At 41.6% G+C, this 25,301-nt stretch overlaps 3 protein-coding genes across 4 annotated transcripts; 1 reads left to right on the top strand and 2 right to left on the bottom strand.

Annotated features, from left to right (window-relative positions):
• Positions 1-1,007: 1,007 nt before the first annotated feature.
• On the bottom strand, positions 1,008-2,899 carry avpr2l (arginine vasopressin receptor 2, like). Its single transcript, XM_030045415.1, has 2 exons — positions 1,938-2,899; positions 1,008-1,134 (listed from the first exon to the last, which is right to left on the bottom strand). The coding sequence occupies exons 1-2, from the start codon at positions 2,758-2,760 to the stop codon at positions 1,055-1,057; spliced, it is 903 nt and encodes a 300-aa protein (XP_029901275.1). The 5' UTR covers positions 2,761-2,899; the 3' UTR covers positions 1,008-1,054.
• A 4,280-nt stretch (positions 2,900-7,179) lies between these two features.
• Positions 7,180-24,584, top strand: pnpla8 (patatin-like phospholipase domain containing 8). 2 transcript variants are annotated; one of them, XM_030045410.1, is made up of 10 exons: positions 7,180-7,477; positions 9,286-10,457; positions 11,294-11,443; positions 12,295-12,446; positions 13,343-13,437; positions 13,818-13,989; positions 14,237-14,294; positions 14,453-14,647; positions 22,319-22,514; positions 23,026-23,300. In XM_030045410.1, the coding sequence occupies exons 2-10, from the start codon at positions 9,477-9,479 to the stop codon at positions 23,298-23,300; spliced, it is 2,274 nt and encodes a 757-aa protein (XP_029901270.1). In that variant the 5' UTR covers positions 7,180-7,477; positions 9,286-9,476. The 2 variants fall into 2 exon arrangements, with proteins under 2 accessions (XP_029901270.1, XP_029901271.1); XM_030045411.1 differs by lacking the exon at positions 7,180-7,477 and having other exon boundaries at positions 9,477-10,457; positions 23,026-24,584.
• On the bottom strand, positions 8,097-8,750 carry akap14 (A-kinase anchoring protein 14). The gene has a single exon (XM_030045418.1). It carries the CDS (start codon positions 8,670-8,672, stop codon positions 8,151-8,153), a length of 522 nt encoding a protein of 173 aa, XP_029901278.1. The 5' UTR covers positions 8,673-8,750; the 3' UTR covers positions 8,097-8,150.
• Positions 24,585-25,301: the final 717 nt, after the last annotated feature.

Here is a 25,301-nt window from a genome sequence, read left to right as displayed (position 1 = left end):
GCTTTTTGTCCATGCCACATTTGCAGTGTAAACAGATGTGTGTCCCAGGCTGCACTGAAGGACCGCCTACTCACCTGACATCCAATATTCACCATTCTCTTTTTTTTTTTTTTTTTTAAATTCGTCTAATTTCTCACACTCCACGGCCACAATTGTGGAAGACTCCCCACCCACGTGCATATTTAAACATTCATCAGGTTCAGGTTGATTTATTCACCACAGCGCAGAACCCGACCCCCTCAAACTCACTGGAATTATTAAATTATCTGGGCCTGAATTGATGTGATCAGGTCAAGTCTGGAATAACTTACAGATATGAAATACATCATAGCTAATGACTCCATTTGTTAAATGCCATTTTGTTTTTACTTTTGTTGCATGACAGGAGGATTAACAAAATATTTTTTTATGGTGTAACTGTCTGTTTTACTGTACAGCTGATAATAAAACTCTCTCTCTCACTCTCTATCTCTTTCCGTCTCGCCTCACGAAAACCTAAGAATTTGGTCTTTGCAAATGGAAATGATATGTGTTTATTTGCATATAGAGTGGAGAAGTGAGATTCGATCACACGTGGGCAGGCGAGTTGCATGTGGAGATGCATGTTAATGCCAGGTGTGAACCAGCGTACTTAAAACTGTTCACTTTTGACCACCCAAGATGCATGTTAAGGTGGAAACAGGGTCAGTGATGTTGCTTTGGATTACTGTTTTTGTTTGTTTGTTTGTTTGTTTTTTGATTTTTTTTTTTTTTTTAACATCATACATCCTCATCCAGGTGACCAAGCTGGAGTTGGCTTGTGTCCAGTGGCCCTGTTTGACTGGAAGAACTTACTGAGGCATGCTGTGCCATGAAGCCAGTGTCACAGGTACAGGAAGTGTTTCCACTGGCAACGACACGGTTACAGGTAAAGCTCCTGGAGCCTGATTTTGTCCCTGTTCGGGAGGTGATCCTAAAATATGAGTTCCAGGAGCTCAGATTTTAAGCGCCATATGAAGTTTTCCACAGACTTGTGCATTACATCTGTTTTGGTGGATGCAGTTGAGGCTTTTATTTAGCTGTAGTAGAGGTATATCCATGGGTTGGTGCAGCTGTTGAGACTGGCAAGCAACATGATGATGACAAACACTGGACCTGAGAGAAACAGAGAGAATCATGTAAACCAAACACAAATAGACACAAGTTATTCTTCAGTAACCTACTAAAACAGTGAATGCCCTCCATAAATCTTATTTTTATTTAAGTAAGTGAAAAAAAGAAATCTGCCAGTATAGGCTGAGATAATCCCATTCATTTCCAATGCAGTTTCACTGGTGTCAGGGATTTTTCTGCATAGGAACAAATATAGATGCTGAAACAAGGCAGAGTAAGGCAGATCAGGCCACTCCTGTCAAAAAAATGGCACTATCAAAAGAAAAAAAAAAATGCGGACACAAGCGGATTAGCATTGGAAACAGAGATTATGTCATCCCACGGGCAGATTTGTCCACTTGTTGCAGGGAAAACAAGATTTTAAGACTGAATGAGTCTAAATGGCTGTAACATGGAGATTTACCAATGAATTGGACAGAAGTGATAAGCCAGATTCTTTATTCATCACAAATAAATCAGCACCAAAAATGACGTTACACATTGGGCTGTTTGTCCTCTGGTTCATTAGGACTGCCGGACTTTTTTTTTTTTTTATATTTGGGGAATATTTTTCCCCAAACACTTAAACAACGACAAATAGACATACGTAATTTTTACCTTGATCCCACAGTAAAACGGGCATTTAATTTAATTTCACTATTATTTCACTCGTTAGAGATGAGCACAGTGCGAGAATGGACAGTTGCAATCTAATAATACTAACAACAAAAATCCTTTCAGACGTGTTTGCTTGGGGCAAAATATAAATGGAAGGACATGAGTTTGGATAATAATGTGCAAACTACCTTTTGTCGGCGCGCTGCCCGGGCTCCAGGCCGACCACAGCTGGACCACAAAGAACGGGCTCCAGCAGACGGTGTATGCCATTATAATGACAAATGTCATTTTCACCGTCTTCAGCATAGCACTGGACACCCCCTTGGCTCCGGTGCGTCCCGCCTGCTGCGCCTTCCTTTTCACGTTGGAGTAGATGCTTGTGCATATTCGTATTTGGCAGTAGAGTAAGATGAAGGCAGGGAGTGCGAACACTGACAAGGTGATCCAGCTGATGTATATCCTGCTCCCCCACGGTTCAATAAACTTTGCCCAGCAGTCGTACTGATTCTCATCTACCTTTTGGAGAGAGAAGATGAAAAGCTGAGGCGTGCTGAAGATGAGGGAGATCAGCCACGCTGCGCCTATGGAGACATACCTCCGAAATGAGCCTTTGAAGAAGGAAACCATCGGCCTGCACACGGCATGGTAGCGGTCTATGGTCATGGCCACTATCATGTATGTGGAGGCAAACATACCCACAACCTGCAGGTATTTCACACACCGGCACACAAAGTCGGTGCCTCTGAACCTGTGCGTAATTTCAATGGAGAGCTGCGGTAAGACTTGGAAGAAGGCGACCACCAGATCCGCCAAGCACAAGTGCAGCAGGAACAGATGTGTTCTTGTGTTTCTCTTTCGCTTCTTCCAAAGTGTGCCTAAAAGGAATATATTCCCACATGTGGCAAACACGAAAATCAATCCCAGAACTCCGACTTTGATAAGCGCAAATCCTTGGTCCTCCTCTGTCGGTTTCTCGGTGCTGTTGCCGCTCTGATCTATTTGAACGCTCATTTTCTTTTGCCTCAGATTTTCTGTGCCTAACTTCTAGATTTTAATTATTTTCTGATACATTGCCGTTTTCATTATTTCTATGCTTTCCTTTAAGAGCAAGAGAGCCCTAAATGACAGAAATCTTCCTCCTTTTGCTCAACTGGCCACAGCAACAAGTGTTTGACTGCGGTTGCCGTCCCTGCTGCTTTAATAAGTGGGCATCAACTTCGAGGAGAGGCAGGTACAAACTGAATGTGATGGTATTGTCTGGCTTGCTATGGTGTATTAACTGAGACCAAAATAATATTCAAAAAAGCCATCCTTTTTTTTTTTTTTTTTTTCAAATAATGAAAATTTCTCAGTGGAATAGATGGACTAACATCTCATTTCAACCCCAGTCCTGCAACTCAAGTTCATCATACTAAGAAAATAATGACAGCTCTCAAACCATGATTTGATTGGATTTATTTTAATTCAAACTTTATTGTTCCATAAGAAAATTTAGTATGCATTTCACAAAATAGGTTGCAGAAAAAAAATCATGATGAAAACACCATGTCACATAAAAAAAAAAAAAAAAAAAAAAAAAAAAAAAAATCAAGAAGAGACATTACAAAACAGTGAGTGTATTATCAAGAATTGATTTTTAAAATTATGCTGAATTACCTAGCCTCAGCTCCCCAGGCAGTATGCTCCACAATTCAAGAGTCTTGAGGTGGACCTTCGGTCATTTTTGGTCTTCAGCTTACAGGACAGTTAAAAGCCCTGCCCAGAGATATCAGGCTGTTTAAAAAGCTGCTATCTACCGAAGGCCAGACTCAAAAGTACCATAAACCTTAATGATATAGTCTTAAGATCAAAATCCACATTCTAACTAGTTAGTTGATATATGTCCTCTTTGCAGTTGGGTTTAGAGGATAGAAGATGTATTTCTCTGAGTTTCAGGACTAGAACTGTGCTGACCTCTCTGCTCATCATGTTAAAATAAATGTATAAGTTCCTGGCCACTGTGTTGAAGGACAGATTCACATTTAGGGTAGGCTACAATTTCCAGAGTTTGGAGGGGCCTTGTTTCAGACTTATTTTCACTGAGCGGCTACCAGATTTGAGATGTCGAGCACTGTCAATGCTATTGTCAAGGTTGCTGTAGGATTGAGGGCGTTATACACCCTATAACGCGTGAACTCAGTGACTGATGCTGCAGAAGGAGAGTACATGCAAAGAGAAGAGGATCAAATTTAGAACTTATTACTGGGAAGATGATAAAAGTCACATTCAGGAAAGAAAAAGGCATTAAGATATTATCTCAGTCAGTGCAGTACTGAGAATGAAATGCCCGCCCAAGGCAGTAAATTAAAAAAGCATGATGTAATGTGAGGAAGATGTAATGTAAAGGACTATAATAAGATACTCTCACATATCCGCTGATGTCATTATAGTTGCCTTAACTGAAAAATCTACGTTTAGCTTAGCATTTTTTGGTTTGGTTGTGTAATTTTCCTACTCCTGCAGATAAATCGCCAACAACAGACAATGTGATGCCATTTGAAGATATTTCCAGTACAGCTACATCCAGTCTGGTCACTTTTCTGAATTAATACATTTCAAAACAAGTTCAATTTTTGGAATACTGCCACCTTCATTACTTTCACAGAGCTGTTAAAAGTCAGTCTGTAGTTTCTGGCTGAAGATGGTTAAACAAGGAGTTGCACTTGCTATGGGTTTTGGACATGATTGATGCCATAAAATGTTTGGAGCTTGTTCATCTTCCAAAGTTGTGTTTTTCCTAGGAGCAACGGTCAAAAATGGTTAATGTGTGCTTTTTTAAAATGAGACACAAAGTCCTTGTTGTCTCCGAGGGAGGCTTTGATTGTAATCTCAATGGGAGCTGCCATAAAAGCCTCCACGACTTTGATTGCTGTGGTAGAAATGCAGGAGTGGAGAGGTGATTGTGACTTTCTGGCAGAGTGGTGCAGTCATTTACTGAATGTAGTCACTTTACAGCCAGACACAAACATATTGTTTGTTCCAACATTACTTAGGGTGAAGCCAGAAGACAACACTGGATGAAGCATTTGACCCTCCAAAAGAACTCCTGTCAAAGAATTTCTTAGACTCAGTAAGGGGCAGAAAATAGAAATGAATAGATAATGGTAAGTACATGTATGGACAACAAATACAGATATCAAAATTATGATATACTGTAATTATATTACCTATTTTTGTGATAATGTCAGACAGTAAACAGGATTAAAACATTCTTCATCTTGGTTGGTCAGTAAACTAGAATGCACAGCAAAGGAGCTGTAGCCTTTACAAGGAAACTGTGTTGTTCATAAGATGAACAAATAGTACCATGGTAAGAAGAGGAGCATGTGCAGCAGCAACACTTTATTTATGCAACATTTAAGTGCATTGAAATTCCTCAGGCATGCCTGAGGAAATGCAATGATCTTCCAATTTGCATGTGGGAAATGTCAATGCACTGAAATATCACATAAATATAATGTTATAGTGCAGACAGTGTGAGGGAGCGTAACCCTTATTTGCAAATTTCTGTCATTCTCCCAGCACATGTCATTCACGTGGCCATAACAGCCTTTGCCTTTATTGTAATAACATTAACAAAACTTTTAAAAACCTGGAAATCATGAGGCTTTACTGATGCAGTCAGTGTACTTTCCCACCATGTTTCATCATTTCACTTCTGTGTTTATCACACTTAGCTAAGGACTGCTCTCATTGTGGCAAACCATGGGGAAGGACTTCCTAACATAGACTAAAAAACATTTAAAAATTATAATAACATACACATAAAATATTTTTTTTTCTTTGTGGCTGTACTCAATGCATGAATTCCCAAAAGTGTATTACAAATCACAATATATACTATACAGAAATAACATCACTTGATAAGACCAGACAAGGTTTCAATAGCACATTTATGAAGAACTGAAGAACTGTGTATCTTAGTATGAGCAATTCAGCCAATAGAGGCCTGGCACATAATGTGTGGAGAGTGGTTACCAGTGAATACAAAGGACATAATCACTATGTTGAAGAAAAATGACCTGAAAGGAGCTGATAATGATGCTTCATCACTATCAGAACAAAGAAAAGGTGTCGCTTCTGTGGAAAGATGTTCATATTATACTGTATGAAGGAGTGGTACAGGGGAAGAGGCAGAATGAGGTGATAGCATTACAGTGTTAGGCACAGTGTAGCCTATGTGTTTGTTGTTCTGTGATGCCCAGATATTCTGTGACTGCCTTTTCTGCTAAGTGGAAAGACTTTATTCCTTAACAGCAGAGCAGTTTATGTTTTATCTGAAAGAGCTGCAGGCTATTGTTTCTGCACCAGCATCTCCAGGAGTAAAGAGCGCTATTTTGACTCTATCTTGTGCTATGCCAGATAACACATATAGGAAAAATTCTTATGTTTTTCTACACATATGGCTGGCCATGATTGCTACCATATTGCAAGTATTTTTTTTTTCAAATCTTCTGCAGAATTTTGCAATGTGAAATAGAGCCCTAGCAACAAGGATCATGTGAAGCAGCATGGAGATGTTTTCTAGTTTGATCTGAACAGGCATTTTTTTGTGAATTGCTCTTCGCAGGTGTTTCACCTCTGGGAAAAATAAGGTTCTTTTGAAAAGCAACACAAGCACTCCCATACCTATTAACCTTTACCAGGGTATCTGCCTATGTACCCTATATGGATGACATACATATTGTTGCCACCTGCACAATGACTAGTGAACCCTATGGCTTTTCCAAAATCAAATGAATCCCAAGTTAGTATACAGATGATCCTATGTAATAGCCATTGCAAGCTGTGATTTAGGTGGTTTCATCTTGCCTGCAGCATGACATAAATTGCCCTGTTTACATTCACTGTTCATACTGAGCTATTTCTGCTCATTGTAAGCTTAACAGCTATTTCTGAGTAGTTCAAAGTGCACTGCAGCAGGTATTGAATAGCATGGTTTAAGCTCCATGAATATGGAAGGTGCCCTGTTGAGGAGGCACACTGCCTCTGAGACTTTGGAGCCATTGTCAGGGTCAGATATACTTTTCTTTATTGTACGTCATTTTTCCCACAGGTGCGGACTAAAATCGATACAGATTCAGGTCATGTGGCGAGCTAAAATAGTTTTCACCATATTATCCAAATAGAAAGCCCATCACCTCCCCTCGGTCCTTGATGTCCTATGTGCAGATTCATTGATTACTTCAAGCAAAGAACAGCAGGACATTGTGAAAGCCTCACGACACAGACTAACTCTGCTGTTTTCTGGCTGCAGTATCTATAAACTACAAAATGAACGGTCATAGGAATAAATGACCAATTTCATATACTTGACATGAGTGCTGGAATTTAGTGTGATTTGCACAAACTTGCAGATGTGACAGCTGAATCAAGCGCTGCTCTCCATGGTGCTGAAGCTCAATGTTATACTAAAGCAAAGCAAAGTAAAGGATCTGTAAAGTTGTGCATGATGTGGGTATTAGACATCAGTGTCTGAACTTCATTTCCTCAGCCCTTTGCAATAAAATATGTACATGTCATCCCAAACATTGGCCGACATCTAGTGTCAAAAATAAATCATTGCACAGTGCTGCACAGGTACAGCCCCGTACGTCACTTCCCCTCTCCTTCCTGTTTATTTTCCTGGCCAGCGGTACGCCAAATGAAGCATTTCATTAAGAGTAAAAAGTGGCTTGTGTTTCGTAAGGTAAGAGGATGACAGCTGGTTTGTTGTATGAATTTATGTTGCATGCGATACACAGACAATATCCCATCTAGTTGTTCTCTGCAACGCTCATCAGTGAAGGAGTTTGATGTGGGTTTATGCACTGGACAGTACGGCTACATGGCTAACTAGCTAGCCAACATCCGTTGCTCCGTGAACCCGAGGTCCTAAAACGTCTACCGCTCAAACTTATTATCCCGTATACCAAATGGCTTTAAGGTACTGACTGTTTAGACGAAGCATTTCAAATCTAAATTCATCCTGAGCTCTTAAAAAGTCTTTAAAGGTTGTTATTTTTGATGTGATGTAGCTAGTCTATCAAGTGATAAAGCTAGCTAATATCAATAGATATGTAATGGTCATTTTCCACGTCTGTTTCTATTGACAAGTGGGTTTTAATTCATTAAGTCTGGCACTGAAAGGCAGTAAGATGTTTTGATGAACCATACAGGCATCACAGATGGTATCTAATTCAACATTAATTAAGGTAAGCTAACGGCTAACGAAAGGTAACGGTACAAATTTTGAACTTAGCATCTTAAGAAAGCTCAAACACCGTCACTGGAAAGTATTATTTAACGTTACATAACAACCTCCAATATTGTATTATTCAGTTTATTCTCAAGAGTATTCCTAGTGGCAAGGCAGTTTAGCTTTAGAAGTCAATCGTGCTCCGGAGCAAAGCCTTGCTTTCAGCGACGTCCGCCAGCCACTTCTCCCTGAACCTTGCTCTCCCTGCCGTGTGCACCAGCTTGCTCCCCTCCACCACGAAGCGCACCTCCACAGGTAAAGTCTGGGGTTTGACCTTGGATATGTCGACGACGAAATCGACACACACTGTCTCCTTGGGGATGGGTTTCGCAGGGGTCGGGATGCTCCAGCGGGCCCAGTAGTGGTGAAGGGTATGGTGCTCCTCCTCGCTGAACCTCAGGTAGCTCAGGGTGAAAAGCCAGCCGGGATGCACCTCCCAGGTGCGCATGTACTCCGCGATCTGCCGCTTTCCCTCTTCCACGGTGAAGTCCCTGCAGGTCACCCAACTGATATTTTTAATTTCATTGTCGGAGAATTGATCGGTGTCTTTCAACTCGTTCATGACAGCATGGCGTGCTCTTTCCAGCGCGTTATTTACGAGCTCTTCCGCCGTCAAACTCAAATTAGACGGCGGTCGATCTTCCATTTTGCAATTATGCAGCAATGACTTGCCGATGTTATGAAAATATTTGTGTACAACACTGTTACGGCTATGTTAACCAGATTGTTTTGGGGAAACTGGGTGTTCAGTAGCTGGTGTTGTTTTGAGAGGTTACTATGGCAACCACATAGACCTGGAATGAATGGAATGGATATACCAGTCAGCTGACAGGTGTACTATGGGTTAGGGTTATTAACTCATTCAGTTTCTATGGGTACACCTCAATGTTTAGTAATGTTATTATGGGTATGGTTTTGATATTGACACATGAGACTTAATGAACTTGCTGTTATGGCAAAGTCATTATCTAACTTAACATTGTGATGGTGAACCTTTCAGCGTCCTATACTTAATGCACATTTCCATCATGTCAGTGGTTATTTTCATGGCCAAAACATCCATGGCTGCCACCTTGAAGTGCACCAAAGGAAGTCACACTGATCCATTATGAAGTGTCTGTTCTACTCAATGTATTTCTGTGGGCCACTTTGGACAGGCTCATGGGTAGAAGGGCTGATGAGGCCCTCTGTTGGCCCTTTTTTATATATACTGTGTTTACTGTTTGATGAGATGACTTCTCTTTACTTATTTTTTTCAGATAACAGTGGAACCAGGATCGGCACTTATCCTTCCCTACCCAAATGAAAATCCCACAAAAGCTGCTGTAGTCCCTGGCAGGTTGTCTGCCAGAATGATACATAATTTTACACAGGCACCACAAGCCTAGCCCTGACTACTGTTAACCAGCTTTTAACGCACCACTGCTGTTCCCTGTGAGGTAGCAGACGCATGTCGCGGATCAGAACCACGCTGGACAGCGTCACCAAGGCGGTTGGCAGCACTGACCTCATTTCCAGGTTCTCCCGTCTCAAGCCTAGCAGTGCTACAGCTGGTGGTACCAATGCAGACAAGGTTCTGGTCAAAGCAGAGCCTTTAGCCTCCAACAATACAGCCACAGCCACACCAGCTGACACCAGGGAAAACACCATGAAACCGCCAGAACAAGACCAGGAGAAAGTAGTGGAGGAAGAGTCAAACAAGCAGCAGCAGCAAGTTCCAGAAACACCTTTTGTTGCCGCCAAGATGCCCAAACCTAGTCTTGCAGCAGCAGCAAGTGCATCTGTAGCAAACTCTTCCTCGACCGTGGCCAAACAAACTTTGCAGCTGTTTCACCCAACAGCTCTCTCAGCCAACATGGATGAGACCTACAGCACTCTGGCTAAGCATGTCAACAGCTACTTTGGCAGCAGCACACACAATCAGGGGGAAGACTGCTCTGACACGCCTCATCATCAGCAGCAGAGCAAAGGGGATGCTCCTGTTTCTGAGCCTGTGGTCATCCCTGTGCCTCAGTGTGCCGGAGAACACATTCCGGTTTTGTCTCCAGTGGCAGAAGCTAAGTCTGTTGAAACCACTACTACCTCTCCACTCCCTACTCCTCCCCCAGACAAAGTCAGCCCTCCAGTAGGGGCGCCCTCCTCTGATACCCCAGCACCAGAAAGTGCAGCTCCCATGCCAGCTACCTCTCCTAAGAAAGGCTTCACCCACTATTTGTCCTACCCTCGGCCGAGTGTTCAGGCATTCGTTGGCAGCTACATCGCACCACTCGTTCCAAAGTTCAGTCGTGATTCTAAAAGCATCACAGTTGAGAAAGACAAGTCTCCCTCATCTGATGCCGAAGAGGATGGAGAGAAGGCAGTGGAGAAGACAGAAAGTGAGGAGGAGAAAACCGAGAAGGCCAGGCAACTGCTGCTGACTCAAAGAGAGAAGGTATCAGCTTTATTGCAATATTGGTATCACTCCAAAATCATTTTTATTGTCAATAATTAGGGATGTGTCACTTAATACAACTGCCAAATTAGCAAAAGAACTATGACTTATTTCAGTTATTACATCATTTTCATACCATGCAGAGATGGTAGGTGGGTATAGAGGAGGAAATAGCTTGTAGAGGGAGAAAACCGAAGCAGGGATTGCACAAAATGGCATACAGTTCATTTGAATAGGTTTCCTAGCAACTAATTAATTTCTGTAATTTTCCAGTAAAGTCTGTGAGCTCTCTATTACTCTTTTCATGTACTGTGTGAACCAGCACCATAAAGCAATCCCATAGGCCTTATAATTACCAGGTCTTTAAAAGTTTGGGAATTCCACAAATAGACTGAACTGAAAAATGTTGTTTCATTCCAATATACACCAAATGTACAAACTATGAAGGGCATGTCCCTGATGTTGATTTGTCATTCCTTTTCTTAGGTAACATTTTAGTTGTCTCAAAGCATAAAATACCTTCTCTACTGTCTCTCTCTACATATCCAGGGAATCAATCAGGGTAGTGGTTTATACCTAGATTCACCTCTTACCTGTAGGCCTACCACATGAAAAGAGGAAATATCTGTAAATTCACGCATGCAGTGTACATTGACTGCATTGTCACTATATTCTTGTGCATCCCTCGTCTTCTCATATTTTAGCATTTGCTATGAGGAGTAATCTCCAGCTACAGAGTAGTGTGGCCAAATTAACAGACATATTGTCCAGCTGCTTTTATCATAAATCATACCTGGACAATGTGGCAGAGCCCTGATGTTAATCTGTTATTTCAGATTATAGCCAGGGTGAGTGTGGACAACAGGACCAGAGCTCTGGTGAAAGGCTTGCACAGAGTCACTGACGTCAGACTACTTACTAATCGAGTAGAGGAGCTCAGCTATCACCTCCTGGAGTTCCCTGAGACTCGAGGTGTGGCCATTAAGGTTTGTGTGTGTGTTTTTTTTTCAGTATGTACTGTATGTGTTCAGGCTGCACAATATTGACAAAAAAAAGAAAAAAGAAAAAGAAATCTGATTTGTAATTGTTTCCCTCACTATTTTGATGTCAGTAAGACAGATTTTTCTCCATAATTCAGTTGCTCAGTGTGTAGAGATGTCTGGATGCAGGACGATGAGTTTCCAGTATTTAAGATTAGATTAGTGTGAAGAAAGATTTGCCGTAGCGGGCATCTTTAGTTATAGCCTCACTGTCTGTGTGCTCTGGTGGATATGATGTAAGATTATCAGTGACTGCAATTTCTTTTATGTGTTGCATCCGAAACAGCTCAGCTTCATATCAGATATTACTTCTAAGAAAAAAATGGAGCTCTTGTGGCTGTGGAATTGCCTTAGTCAATATGTTGTGCTTTTTTTTTGTGAGTTGTCTAGAGCTATTTGTGGTGCAACTGCTGCTCTGTTCAATCAACTTAAGCTCTCACAGCCACAGTAATTCCTCCCTGTATTATACTCTGACTTACAGCAGAGAAGCATAAAATCAGAATCTCATTACTGGCCCCGGAGGACTGTAGGCTTTCAGTAAATAAACAAACACACCACTGTCACTGAAAATAAAGGCAGTATGTGCACTCTGATATTATTTTTGCTCTCAGTATCAGAATTCACAAGTCCTGTGTTTTCTTTATGGATTTGCTATGTAGGTGACACAGGAAAAACAACTTAAAATAGTCTCTTAGGGTGTTTGTGTCCTTCATCTCCTGTGCAAGTCTACTTGCACAATTCATCCGTGCATTAAAACGCTTGTGCGTGGTTTTCCTGACTCTGTTGCACACTTCTAGGAGAGTGTGCTGCCCTGCCTGCTGCGATTGCGCCAGGCTAGAGATCTTCCTCTTCAAGCTGCTGTCCGAGAAGCGCTGGCCCTGGTGGGCTACACTGACCCAGTCAGAGGCAGAGGGATTCGGGTGCTGGCTATAGATGGAGGGGGAACAAGGTGAAGCTATTCTGGAAAAAACTATTTTAGAGAAGAAGTCTTTCATAATTAATAAAGCATTGTTCTTAACTGCTTATTGATATAACAATAGGGATTCAACCTGTACTCAGTTCATGAATATTAACAGTGATAGTGCCACTAGAGTCAGTTTTGTGCAGACGAACAGTACATGTGGTACCTGCAGGAACCTAAAGGAACCTAAATGAAACATCGTCATTTTTTTGTAGATTTATTCTTCTTGTTTGTTGAAGTAATGATAAAAAGATAAGATTGTCCCTCAGGCTGTGAGACTACTAAATGCACCATCTGAACTCCTCCATGTTTAATAATTTTATTTTCTATACAATCAATTAATCAGTCAAGAGGGAACCACACTTTAATTTCATTATTCAACCTGTTGTATAATGACAAATAAACTTCCTTGTATCCTTGTATCCTTGTATTAAATACCTGTGACAAGATCAAATCACCTATTAGAAGTGATATTGTGATCTTACAAGACCAGACGTGCTCAGTTTTTCAGTGGAAAACGGAAAGCTGCCGCCGGTACTAAACCATATCCAAAGTTGGATATGATTTAGCACCGAAACTTCTTCTCAACTCAGGGTGACTTATCAAGAATTTTCCTCAGTCAAGTGACTTCATATTGACAGTCGCTGAGTGGCATGCCTTACTTCAAGGTACTGTCACATTGTTCAAGAAATGTGCTGAATTGTACTGAAATACATGACTATGGTTAAATAAACTTAAACACGGAATTAAAAAGTACAAAGTAACCACTTCCACTGCAGGGAAAACTGGACAAGGCCACCGCATCTCGTTTATAGCAATCAATCAAACATAAGAAATTAGTTTTATGTCATTCTAGTTGTTTAATGTGTGTATTTTGGTTGCAGAGGACTGGTGGCCTTGCAGACTCTCTACAAGTTGCAGAGCCTGACAGGCAAACCCATCCACCAGCTCTTTGACTACATCTGCGGAGTCAGCACAGGTACACTCCTACCACTATTTGTCATAACTCCAACTCATAATGATTAGAAGTAGGGAACAATATATAAGCACGTTCCAAACATACAACACTTTTGCATGGATGAACAGTCTGGTCATTGGTGTAATGAGCTGACCAGTGAATTCACTGAAATTCAGCAAGAAGGATAATAGGAAGGTATGGCATGGTTACTCAACAATAATTTCTTCTTGAATATTACTTTGAACAAGTTACAAGTGCCTATCCTTAACCTCTAAGCCAACACATCCCTTGCTGTTTTAGTCAAAAAGGATTTAAGGATCTAATTTGTCTTAATAAGGCTAATGCAATCAATTACCCCTCAAATCACACTAGCAAATCACATTAATTTGTCTCTCTGCCAGGTGCCATCCTGGCCTTCATGCTGGGGGTGTTTCAGATTCCCCTGGACGAGTGTGAGGAGATGTACAGGAAGCTGGGCTCGGACGTCTTCAAGCAGAATGTCATTGTCGGCACCGTGAAGATGGGCTGGAGCCATGCCTTCTACGACAGCGAAGTCTGGGAAAACATCCTGAAGTCAGCCTGCACGACTCTATCTTTGCTTTATTTCTGTCTCACTTTTATCCCTTTCTTCCTGCCCGCTTCCATCCTTTTTCTGTTTTTTCTCCTTGATCCCTCCATCAGTTCCTTTGTGTCTTTTTTTTATTCCTTTCTGCTTTCGTTTTTTGCTTACATTCCTTCCTTCTGTGCACTTGTATCAGCTAATTTCAGCAGGGCTGTTGAAGTCAAATTTGTCTTTAGTTTATCTTTTTATTTTCTACAGGGAAAGGATGGGTGAGGGGCTTATGGTTGAAAGTGCCAGGGACCCAAACTGCCCTAAAGTAAGCACTACTTATTTTCTGAACTACAGTATGCAGTATGGAGAAACACTGAATTTATCCTTTGTTTTCTGTGAAGCATTTTGGTATTCACCTATTTGTCCTTCAGAAATGAAACGGTGTGTGTTTCTGTTAATGTGATAACTTTATTTGGCCACCAGGTATCAGCAGTGAGCACCATTGTGAACAGGGGTCTGCCTCTAAAGGCCTATGTGTTCAGAAACTACAGGCTCATGCCAGGGGTGAGATCTCACTACCTTGGCGACTGCAAACACAAAATGTGGCAGGCAATCCGGGCCTCATCTGCTGCCCCGGGCTACTTCCAGGAGTTTGTGCTGGGAAAAGACCTCCACCAGGTATGAAATGAAAGGTCTTTTCTTATTTCAGTTCAGCTGTTTGAACACACTCTGTAAATAGTAAAATATAGAAACATTGACAGTTTTGTGCAGATTAGAAAAAAAAAAGTGGTTGAATGTTATTCTTGTAAAAGCATAAATTTTTATGCATGAGCATAAGAGTCACTCGGCTCAACAGAGGCACAAAAGCAAAACAAATCTTGAATAACAGAAACTGATTGACAGATGATAACAGTTATGATAACAAAACTCACCAAGGAGGAACATGCCATCACAAAATATTACAGATGATAACTGAGGTAAATAAAAAATTAAAAAAAGATTTTTCCCCCCAGTGTCATCTCCTGTCAGTATTACTGACTGTCACAAGCACTCGTTTGCTCTTTGAAAATGTCAAAGCTTCTCTATTCTTGTTAGAAAATAAAATGATTGTTCACCCACGGGCAAGACAAAGTAAAATTAAAATTATAAGAGTTCCCCTTGAAAATAATCTATTCTAACTTAAGTATTTAGAGGCTGTTTTTGCCAGACCACCATGTGTGTTAAAGGACTATGCAATTTTATCCTCAGCTGTAAAGTGAAATATAACAACATACTCTACTAAACATTTACATTCATTCATTCATTCATTCATTCATTCAACCTTTATTGGCATTCGGGGAATCATTGAGAGCAAGCCCTCATTTACAATGATACCGAATGTACAACAACCATAAAAACAATGCAGAATTACAATACAAATAGCAAAAACAGAATAAAACTAATTAATCATGGCAATGTCCTGTCAAATAATCATTAAAGTCATCCTTTGAGTTTTATGTCAGTATTAACAATGACCCACGTCACTCTACCGGTCTCCTCAGCTGCATCTCTCAGAAGGGTCCTAGTTTAGTGTGAAAGAGCAATTTCCTTGAAGTCTTACCAATCAATACACTTCCACTCTAGTGCTACATTTCCTAAGAGTCTACGCCAAGGAGACATGCCTTTCAAATGGTGAGTGTGCACGTGTGTGAGCATCTACACGTGTTTGTTTCACTGTTTAGATCCCCTAATCTTGAAGGCAATCTCCTAATTGCACAAACATCTCTGCTGGGACTTGGGAGGAGTCTGACAGAGAGAGAATTAACACAGAGAGAGACGTAGAGGGAAAGAGAGGCCTTCGTCCCTGTCTGTGCCCCCCACATCAAAGTCCTCTTATGACTCAGTTTGCCTTCCTGGAGAAAAATGGGAAGAGCATCTGATTCCCTGTTAAAAAGAATATCTGATATGGCTCTTGTCGGTAAGATAATCTTCATCAGGGCACGTTTCAGGTGGCATACACTGTGGAAAGATACAACTTATTTCAGCAAGCAGTCGTTTAACCCACTGCTATTATCATGGTAACTACTATAATACTATTATGAAGGATTGAACTCTGTTTGGTGCTTCACCAAATGTGTTCTGTAAGCTGAAATTTTATAGAGGCATCACTTCCAGAGTGTGTAAATGTGCATAAAAACATGAAAGGAATATTTGTAATGATCAGAACTGCAGTCTGCATCATGACAGTGGACTGCAGAAGAATTCAACAGTCAAAACACCTGAATTTCAGTCCATTTAAACTCAGGTTTAATCTGTTTGTACATCCTCAAATGTGGCACCCCATCGCTGTGGTTTTCACTCCTGGTCCTTACCACACAGAAAATGACTGGTTTTCTCTCCAACAGGTAGGTAATTGGTAGTCCCTTATGTGACAGCTATACTGAAAACAGCGCCCCGACAATTGAGATTGAAAACCACTGCCTTAGTAGAAGTACATTGATTGAGCAGACTGCAAGGAAATGGCTCATCAGCACTAAAATAGTGGTGTGAAGAGGACCTCTCTGAGATGTGGCTGTGGAAATCAATATGTTTCTCTCAGGCATTGTTAACACTGTTGCACAATTGAGGTGAGGGTTCCCGCTGTTTGCAGGAATTCTTTTGCCAAGATATTTTTGTGATATATTTTTTCATCACCACAGTTTTCATGCAGTGGTGCTGTTGTAGCCACTAGATGCCCATCACCAGCTGTGTGCCCTGCATAAGTATCTTAAGCAAGATAATAAACTCCTACCTAGTCATTGTAAGTCATACTGGATTGCAGCTGCATAACTAAGATGTAAACATAAGGGCCCTGCACTGCAGTTGGATACATGATCTCACAATGCTTGGATAAATGTAGAATGTGTTAACATTAACCAGGGACACAGTGTTTTAGGAAATGGATGCTAATCTTGTTTCTGTTGAGTCACTGTTGGCTGTGGACTGTGAGAGCTGAGAGAGAGACAGAGTGAGTGTGAGTGTGTGTGTGAAAGAGAGAGAGAGAGAGACGCACACACACACATTAAACGGACACTGGCTGGTAGGTTCAAAAAGCCGGAAGTCAGTTCGTAAGAATCAAGCTGCTTTCAACTAACTGCACATAAAGGTTTTCAACCTCGTCCAGAAGAGTCATGTGTGTTACCTTCCTTCCTCTTGCGCAGGGAGGAAGGACACACACAAACAAAAACACACACCCACACACACACCTGCCTGCATGCACCAACATGCTGACCCGTGTAAATAGAAGCAAATCGGTGAGGAACAATCCTTTGTCCTGTTTCTCTCTAAATATCATTTTTTACTTTACAATTTCTCAGACTAGAGATGATCTTAAACTGAGATTTGGTTCTTATGAATTTATTTAGTAATAATTGTGTTTTTATTGTGTGTGCATAGTCACTGAGAAATCATATTTGACTCATAATAGCAATCTTTTGGTTTGCACCATCTCCACACACCACTAATGGGGAATATGTAGTGCTTTCACCCTTACCCATCTGATCACTGGGAGTTTGTAATGTGGCATTTTAAGGTTATTCACTAATTATAAGTCACTTTGGATAAAAGCATCTCTAAATGTCTAAAATGTAGGTGCAGAAATATCAACATTGTTATTTACTTGGTAACACCATGATCTTTTCTGTTGTTTTGGTTCATAAATAGTGGCCTGCCTTCTGGGAACGGTTCAGATAGAGAAGTTTTAGTTGTTTGTGTAATGTGTAAAGGCTACATGCCTTTTAGATGCTCCTTATAGGCAGCAACTAGGCTTAAGCCTTGGCTTCATTTTGATAACCTACTTTCACAAAATTAGCCTTGTTCCTCCATCTAACAAGAATTTTTTCTCCTCTGAGATCTCGTAAGACAAGAGCCCTGATACACAGCCTTTACAATGTTATAGTTAATACCAGACCCTAATCCCTAATCCCACTTTGCATATTTATGGATCAAAGCTGTGATTCTCCAAGGCAATAAAGAGTAAAACAAACAGCTGACTAGTTCGAACTATTGATCAGCCACTTTTTTGCCCCCCCATCCTGCCACTTTTGCTTCCTTGGCAGGCAACTACATTTTTAAAATAAAGGATCTTGAAATGAGGTTTGGTTACTCACTAAAGAGGCAAACCACCTCAACAGCCACAGGTAAAATTTACCCACATCTGGCAGATGGCTAATGATAATCTCCCACTGAGGTCCTAATGTGTTGGATTGACACTGGTGCTTGTCTGCCTGTGCATGTCCCACAATCTGCATCATCAGTAGTTCTGTGGACTTTTATTAGCTTGTTAACAAGGCAGCAAAGTAATTTAATCTATTGTTTACTGGACTTCTAGCCCCTGCAAGGCACCTAGTGATAGTTACATGTAGCTGACCTCTCCCTGGTTAGCTAGCAAAGTGACAAACTGGCATAATGTAAACACAAAATTGACATGATTTATGAGTGATGCAGTGATCAATCTCAGAGTTGTAAGTTAAGAAATAAATGGGTTGTTCTTAGCCAGGTTGCTAAGGGTTGAGGACCAACTTTTTCAATAACAATGTGATTTTCAGTATCTCAGTTTGGTTTTTGGCTTCTTTTTACTGCGGCCATATCTCCCATTCGTTTCTAATGCAGATACTCTCATACTGCCATTTGCATGTGTGTATATGTGTTTGTGTGTTTGAATCTGTGTTCTTATTCACATCTCTGTACCAGAGATACACTATATTACCAAAAGTATTCGCTCACCTGCCTTTACTCATACTATGAACTGAAGTGCCATCCCATTCCTAACCCATAGAGTTCAATATGATGTCGGTCCACCTTTTGCAGCTATTACAGCTTCAACTCTTCTGGGAAGACTGTCCACAAGGTTGAGGAGAGTGTTTATAGGAATTTTTGACCATTCTTCCAAAAGCGCATTGGTGAGGTCACACACTGATGTTGGTCGAGAAGGCCTGGCTCTCAGTCTCCGCTCTAATTCATCCCAAAGGTGTTCTATCGGGTTCAGGTCAGGACTCTGTGCAGGCCAGTCAAGTTCATCCACACCAGACTCTGTCATCCATGTCTTTATGGACCTTGCTTTGTGCACTGGTGCACAGTCATGTTGGAAGAGGAAGGGGCCCGCTCCAAACTGTTCCCACAAGGTTGGGAGCATGGAATTGTCCAAAATGTTTTGGTATCCTGAAGCATTCAAAGTTCCTTTCACTGGAACTAAGGGGCCAAGCCCAGCTCCTGAAAAACAACCCCACACCATAATTCCTCCTCCACCAAATTTCACAGTCGGCACAATGCAGTCTGAAATGTACCGTTCTCCTGGCAACCTCCAAACCCAGACTCGTCCATCAGATTGCCAGATGGAAAAGCGTGATTCATCACTCCAGAGAACGCGTCTCCACTGCTCTAGAGGCCAGTGGCGGCGTGCTTTACACCATTGCATCCGACGCTTTGCATTGCACTTGGTGATGTGTGGCTTGGCTGCAGCTGCTCGGCCATGGAAACCCATTCCATGAAGCTCTCTGCGTACTGTACTTGGGCTAATCTGAAGGTCACATGAAGTTTGTAGCTCTGTAGCAATTGACTGTGCAGAAAGTCGGCGACCTCTTTGCACTATGCGCTTCAGCATCCGCTGACCCCTCTCCGTCACTTTACGTGGCCTACCACTTCGTGGCTGAGTTGATGTTGTTCCCAAACGCTTCCATTTTGTTATAATAGAGCTGACAGTTGACTGTGGAATATTTAGGAGCGAGGAAATTTCACGACTGGATTTGTTGCACAGGTGGCATCCTATGACAGTTCCACGCTGGAATTCACTGAGCTCCTGAGAGCGGCCCATTCTTTCACAAATGTCTTGTTTCACAGTCTGCATGCCTGAGTGCTTGATTTTATACACCTGTGGCCAGGCCAAGTGATTAGGACACCTGATTCTGATCATTTGAATGGGTGAGCGAATACTTTTGGTAATATAGTGTATGTTTAGAGTTGTTTTCCATGAACGTTTGGAAAAGAGATGGATGGAAAGATGGACAGTGAGCGAGTTATGTGTGTTGTCTTCTACATTCCTCTTGGAGCTGCGTGGTGTTTCTTTGAACATTTGATCTACAGTTGCCACCCACCAGTCTCACTGCCACTCGAGTTTTCGGCACCAGCGGTGGTATTTCTCAGGGGAGTTCAGCCATTGCAGGGGATCAAAAAACACACACATGGAGGAGAGAGACTCATTCACAGACTTAATGTAGAGATGGAGGTGACCTATTTCTCTGCTCTGGGTTCTTCATGGAGCAATCCATTGGCAATGCCCAGGGATTTGCCTGCATGAGGATGCTGTCTCAGTCTTGACTTTGGTACTCAGTGATTTACATTTAAGCCGCATTTCCCACAGTACAAATATGAACATTGCGAAATTGTTTTAATAAAGTCATGACATCCCTACAGACTGAGGTTACTGAGGCATGCTATAGTCTTGGCACTCAGCCCGGGATTAGTTTCGATGGCATTTCATCACCCATTCCAGTTAATTGAGTGTGTTTGTGTTTTTGTGTTGTGAATGGAAAAAGGCATTGCCTCATTGGGTTTCACTGATTCTGGTGTGAGAGGTCGATGGTCAGAGAAGAGACTCCAGTAGGCTCAATAGTGCAGACTAATTTTGTTAGGTGACATCTGAGAAAAATAGGATTATGGTGCTTTAATATGATGTGTGTTACATTTTCCTAGGATATAACCAGGATGGCATAGTGGTGTAGTTTTCTTATACCTTAAAGGTCACAGGATTGAAGCGTATCACTTCTTCTTCTTCCTGGTTAAGGGCTTTAGAAAAGTAAACATATCTACCAGTTATTCCCTGCTGTTTTTTTTTTTTTTTTTTTTCTCATTGATTTTACCATTGGGCACTCATGGTAAATATATGTGGTTGTGCTGGTTTCTCTATTGGTTGTTGTTTAGTGACATTTTTATGGCTCCTCAGTGTCTGTTTTAGTCCAGAAGGGGGAGCGGATTTAAGCTGTTAGGATATTTTTCTGCTTGCCACCCCTGCAGAGAAGTGGAAATAACCTTTCCCCTCCTGTCTACGGGAGGGGATTGGACCTCCTGTGCGCCACACTCTCCTACACAGATGACCATGAGTAGATTATTGTTTTAGTGGATTAATGCTAGCCAAACAAACTCTGGATCGCTTAAAGGCCCTTCAGTGGTTGGATAGGGTCCAAGACTGGACGTGGGACAGGCTGAGAAAGAACAGAGGAGCACTAAACCCGACCATTCAGCCTGATTTTCTCCTTTCCCGTCAGTGCATGACTCTTCCAGGCTCATACACTCATCCTGGAACGTTATTTTGTTCCAAAAATATTATAGCGTTAGTGACAGACATTTTTTTTCCTGTCTGTTCCTGGGCTTGCTTTGCCTGTGAATAACGGGAATTGAAGAAGTGCACTCTGTTGTTCAGGAAGTGGGCAGTGGCTTCTCTCGTATGTGCCAAAGCAGGGTGCCAATGCGGCACATCTCTGGCTCAGGAGTTTCCATCCCCTGGTCTAACTCTGCAGCCCCAGGTCCAGTTCACCTCATTTGTCCTCACAAGGCAATGTTCACAACAAGCATGAAATATTAAAAGATCAAGCACACGCTACACATATAAACGGTTATCTACGCACACATACTTAGCTTTAGTAGCCTTGATTTTGAGAGAGATTACATTTTTATATGTGCTTTTCTATCATGAAAATATTTGGCTGGTGGAATGGAGACAGTGACTGCCAAGATCTGAAATCCATCATCTTCAGTGGTTGCTGGATGAAAAAGCAAATTTCCTATCCCGCTGCAGTTATCTTATTTTGAGTATTTTTTGCCCTTTGGCGACAAGAACTCGCTGGCTGGCTTTTGCTCTTGCGCACACACACACACACACACACACACACAAACACATACATTATCAGCTGTTTACACATCATTTGCGGTGTACTTGCAGGGTACAGTGCGCTTAAATTATGTCCGGGTAATTAGTAGGTATGAAAGCCAGTCAGTCATGTCATAAACACCTTCTCCTGAGCTTAATGTTACCATAGGCCAACATACCTTTTGATGTTAATCATATTGTCTGTTTTATAGGCTGCTGTCTAGTTTATGAATTGGTTGTTAAGGATTCCTGACTGCCAAGTATGTCATTTATTTAGTAATATTTGCTCACATACTAAAACTTAACAAGGCGTATGCATTTAGGAGCATTTTTTTATGGCATGGCATGACTGAACACTCATTTTCTTTTCCTTTTTGCTTTAATATTGTGTCTCCCGCTTGCCTTTCCCTTGCATTCATCCCCTCTTTCCCTTTCATTCCCTTCCCTTCCTCTCCCCTCTCCTCTAGGACGGAGGCCTCCTGATAAACAACCCCACAGCGTTGGCCATCCATGAGTGTAAGTGTCTGTGGCCCAACACACCAGTGCAGTGTGTGGTGTCTCTGGGCACCGGACGTTACGAGACGGGGGGGAAGAACAGCACCACATACACCAGCCTCAAGGCCAAGCTCACCAACGTCATCAGCAGTGCCACTGATACTGAGGGTAAGGTTACACAGCGTTTTGTGTGTGTTTATGTGTGTGACTTCCCACATCTGTCCTTTTGAGTGGGATTAAACCCACGCAAGGTTATTTATAAACCTCAGATTAGAGGCGTCACAGACTATGTGAGGCACTGCAGCACAGCAAGTGTTGATGCAGGGTCTCATCACAGGTCTGGAAAACCTTGAAAAGTGTTGAAAATTAATCTGATTATTTCCATGTGCTGAAAATTTTAGGAATCAGGAGAAAATTGTTTTCTGATCCCAGTACACATATTTGATATTGCTGTACATCTGTTGTATTTTCATCTATTATTGTGGTACATGTCACACATATTTATCATATTGTCATTTGTCCAACCACCGTTGGCAAATATTACATTGAACACCAACCAAAATATAAGTGTGATATTACTTTGACAGCTGAAAAACACTTTGGTTTCAACATGGTCAGTTTTGTCAGTTGAATCGTTTGATTGGCACTTTATAAACGTGCACTCTGTTCCTTCTCGCAGAGGTGCACACCATGCTGGATGCCCTCCTGCCACCCGACACCTACTTCCGCTTCAATCCCTACATGAGCGAGGACATCCCATTGGACGAGAGCCGGCGGGAGAGGCTGAACCTCCTCAAGACCGAGGGTGAGCGCTACCTGGAGCGCAACGAGGCCAAGCTGAGGAAGGCGGCCAGCGTGCTGAGCCAGGAGAAGAGCGCCATTCAGAGGCTGGCCGAGTGGGCCAAACTGAAGGCTGACATGTACGAAGGCCTCCCCTTCGTCTCCAAGCTGTAGGGGTCAGTATGCTGTGTGACAATAAGAAGACCTGGCCTGCAAAACTCATGAGACCAAGACCTCATAGTGAAAAATTCAGAAAAGAAAATAGAACAAATTGGAACGTCTGCTGTACCTGTGCTGTTTGGTCATTAATTCTTTTTGGAGAATCCACAGCTACAGCGACAGCTTCCAGAGGCAGTTTGGAATGAAGTACCAAATCTCGCCTTGATTACAGTTTGACCCTCATGCCGCTGACACACGAAGGACAATTTAGGAACTAGGACTGATTTCAAAAGGAGAGACATAAAAAGTGTGAGGTAACTGATGTGAGATGAATTGTTTATGCCCTATGTAAGAGAGTATGTGTCTCCTGAGACAGAGATGATATCCCCTATGAATATAGTTTGGCAAATATTGATACTTTATGAGGAAATCATAGATTTGATTGATCAGAAATAGGAATTTCCTGTATGTGTAAGTAAGTTCATGAATGAATGAATTGACAGGAACTGTTTGTTGGGTGATTTGGCTGTGGAGCACACAAGGAAGGTACTTGTGGCAGGACACATGTCAGTGTTATTGGCAATTTATGCCATTGTGATAACTATAGATTTTTTAAAATTCAAAATAATGCATATATGACTGGTATTTCAAATACATCTCATTCCCGGTAACTTGAATGCATTGAAATTCATTTCATAATTTAATAGAGGACATCAACAGGACTGCCTGTTTCTAACACTGTACTGAAAAAGGACTTCATGCACTTTGTAAAATTATAGTCTTAACTTGTCTGTTAGGATGGAAATGTAAATAATGATTTAAGTGATAATCAATTGTCTAAGTGTTCTTGGTTGAGTTAAAGAATATAGCATAACAAAAGCACATGCTTTTTATGAAGAGAAACACAGCTACTTCTTGAGTTTCATTGTCCTCAAATGTAATAGTGGTGCTCGCCACACTGTAATTCACTCTGATCCCTTGGATGAAAAACAGTACCGTTATTGTCATGGTGATAAGCATGCTCTGCTCTGTCTGAGCCATGTGCTATGGACCACGAGTTATTTCTGGGGGTTGACAATAAGAAGTTTTTTGCACTTACCCCTGAGCATGCTCGAACCTAATTCCTCCTCCTCAGCTAATGTTAGTGTACCTTTCACTTTATAACACTTGACACACTTTTATAAATTGTGAGAACTAACCTAACTGCCTTGATTCCTCCCTTCTTCAGTGCTTGGTGGAACATGTAAAAAAAAACTAAACCTGAAATTGTTGTGAAAAAATAAAACTTGGTTTCCAAAACCCATACTTGAATTTGATTCTCTTCTGACCTGTTTGACTTCTTTGCTATTTATATTATTCCAACAATATCAAGGTTAGTGGGCTGAAAAAATAGGCCAGCCACAGAAATATGTGTCATGTTGTTTGATCTTACTAATGTCAATCTGCTGTCACATTCTGAAACCATAAACCTGACACACAAACACAGTCAAATGAAATGCAAGGAGCTCCACAAAAGAGTTGTCACAAAGGAATGCAAAGTGTCCACGTATGATGAATTGTTTTTTTCCCCTTGCATGTGCTGATTTTCTTCTTTGTTGTTTTCCTCCCATTGAAGATCCACAGAAATTCCATGGCACTCATTCCTCCCATTCACAGTGGTGTCGCCCCAATCAACAAGAATAATATGCCACTAGGAGGTATACCTAGAAACCTCCAGGACAATGAAAGATGTCAGAAACATATAGAACAATATGCCAAGTATTTTATTTCATTCACTGGTCTCGTTCCTCAGTGCTGTTTTGAAATCATCAACTTTAATTGACTGATATGGCATTTGTTGTCTGTGCCAGCGTGAGCCTCGCTGTGGTGTTTTTGGCTGAATTATGCGCGATGTAGGAGGGCCAGACGTGTGTGATCATGCTTAGATGACAAGCCCTGATTTGTGGCTGTGTCACTGAAACTTGGGCCCTGTTCTGAAATGGTCCACTGGTGTCGGTGTGACAAATCCTACAGGTG

This window comes from Myripristis murdjan, chromosome 23 (genome assembly GCF_902150065.1).
Source record: "Myripristis murdjan chromosome 23, fMyrMur1.1, whole genome shotgun sequence".
NCBI classification, from domain to species: domain Eukaryota; kingdom Metazoa; phylum Chordata; class Actinopteri; order Holocentriformes; family Holocentridae; genus Myripristis; species Myripristis murdjan.
The sequence above is the reverse complement of the archived record's forward strand: the minus strand, read 5'-3'. Positions and strand labels throughout refer to the sequence as shown.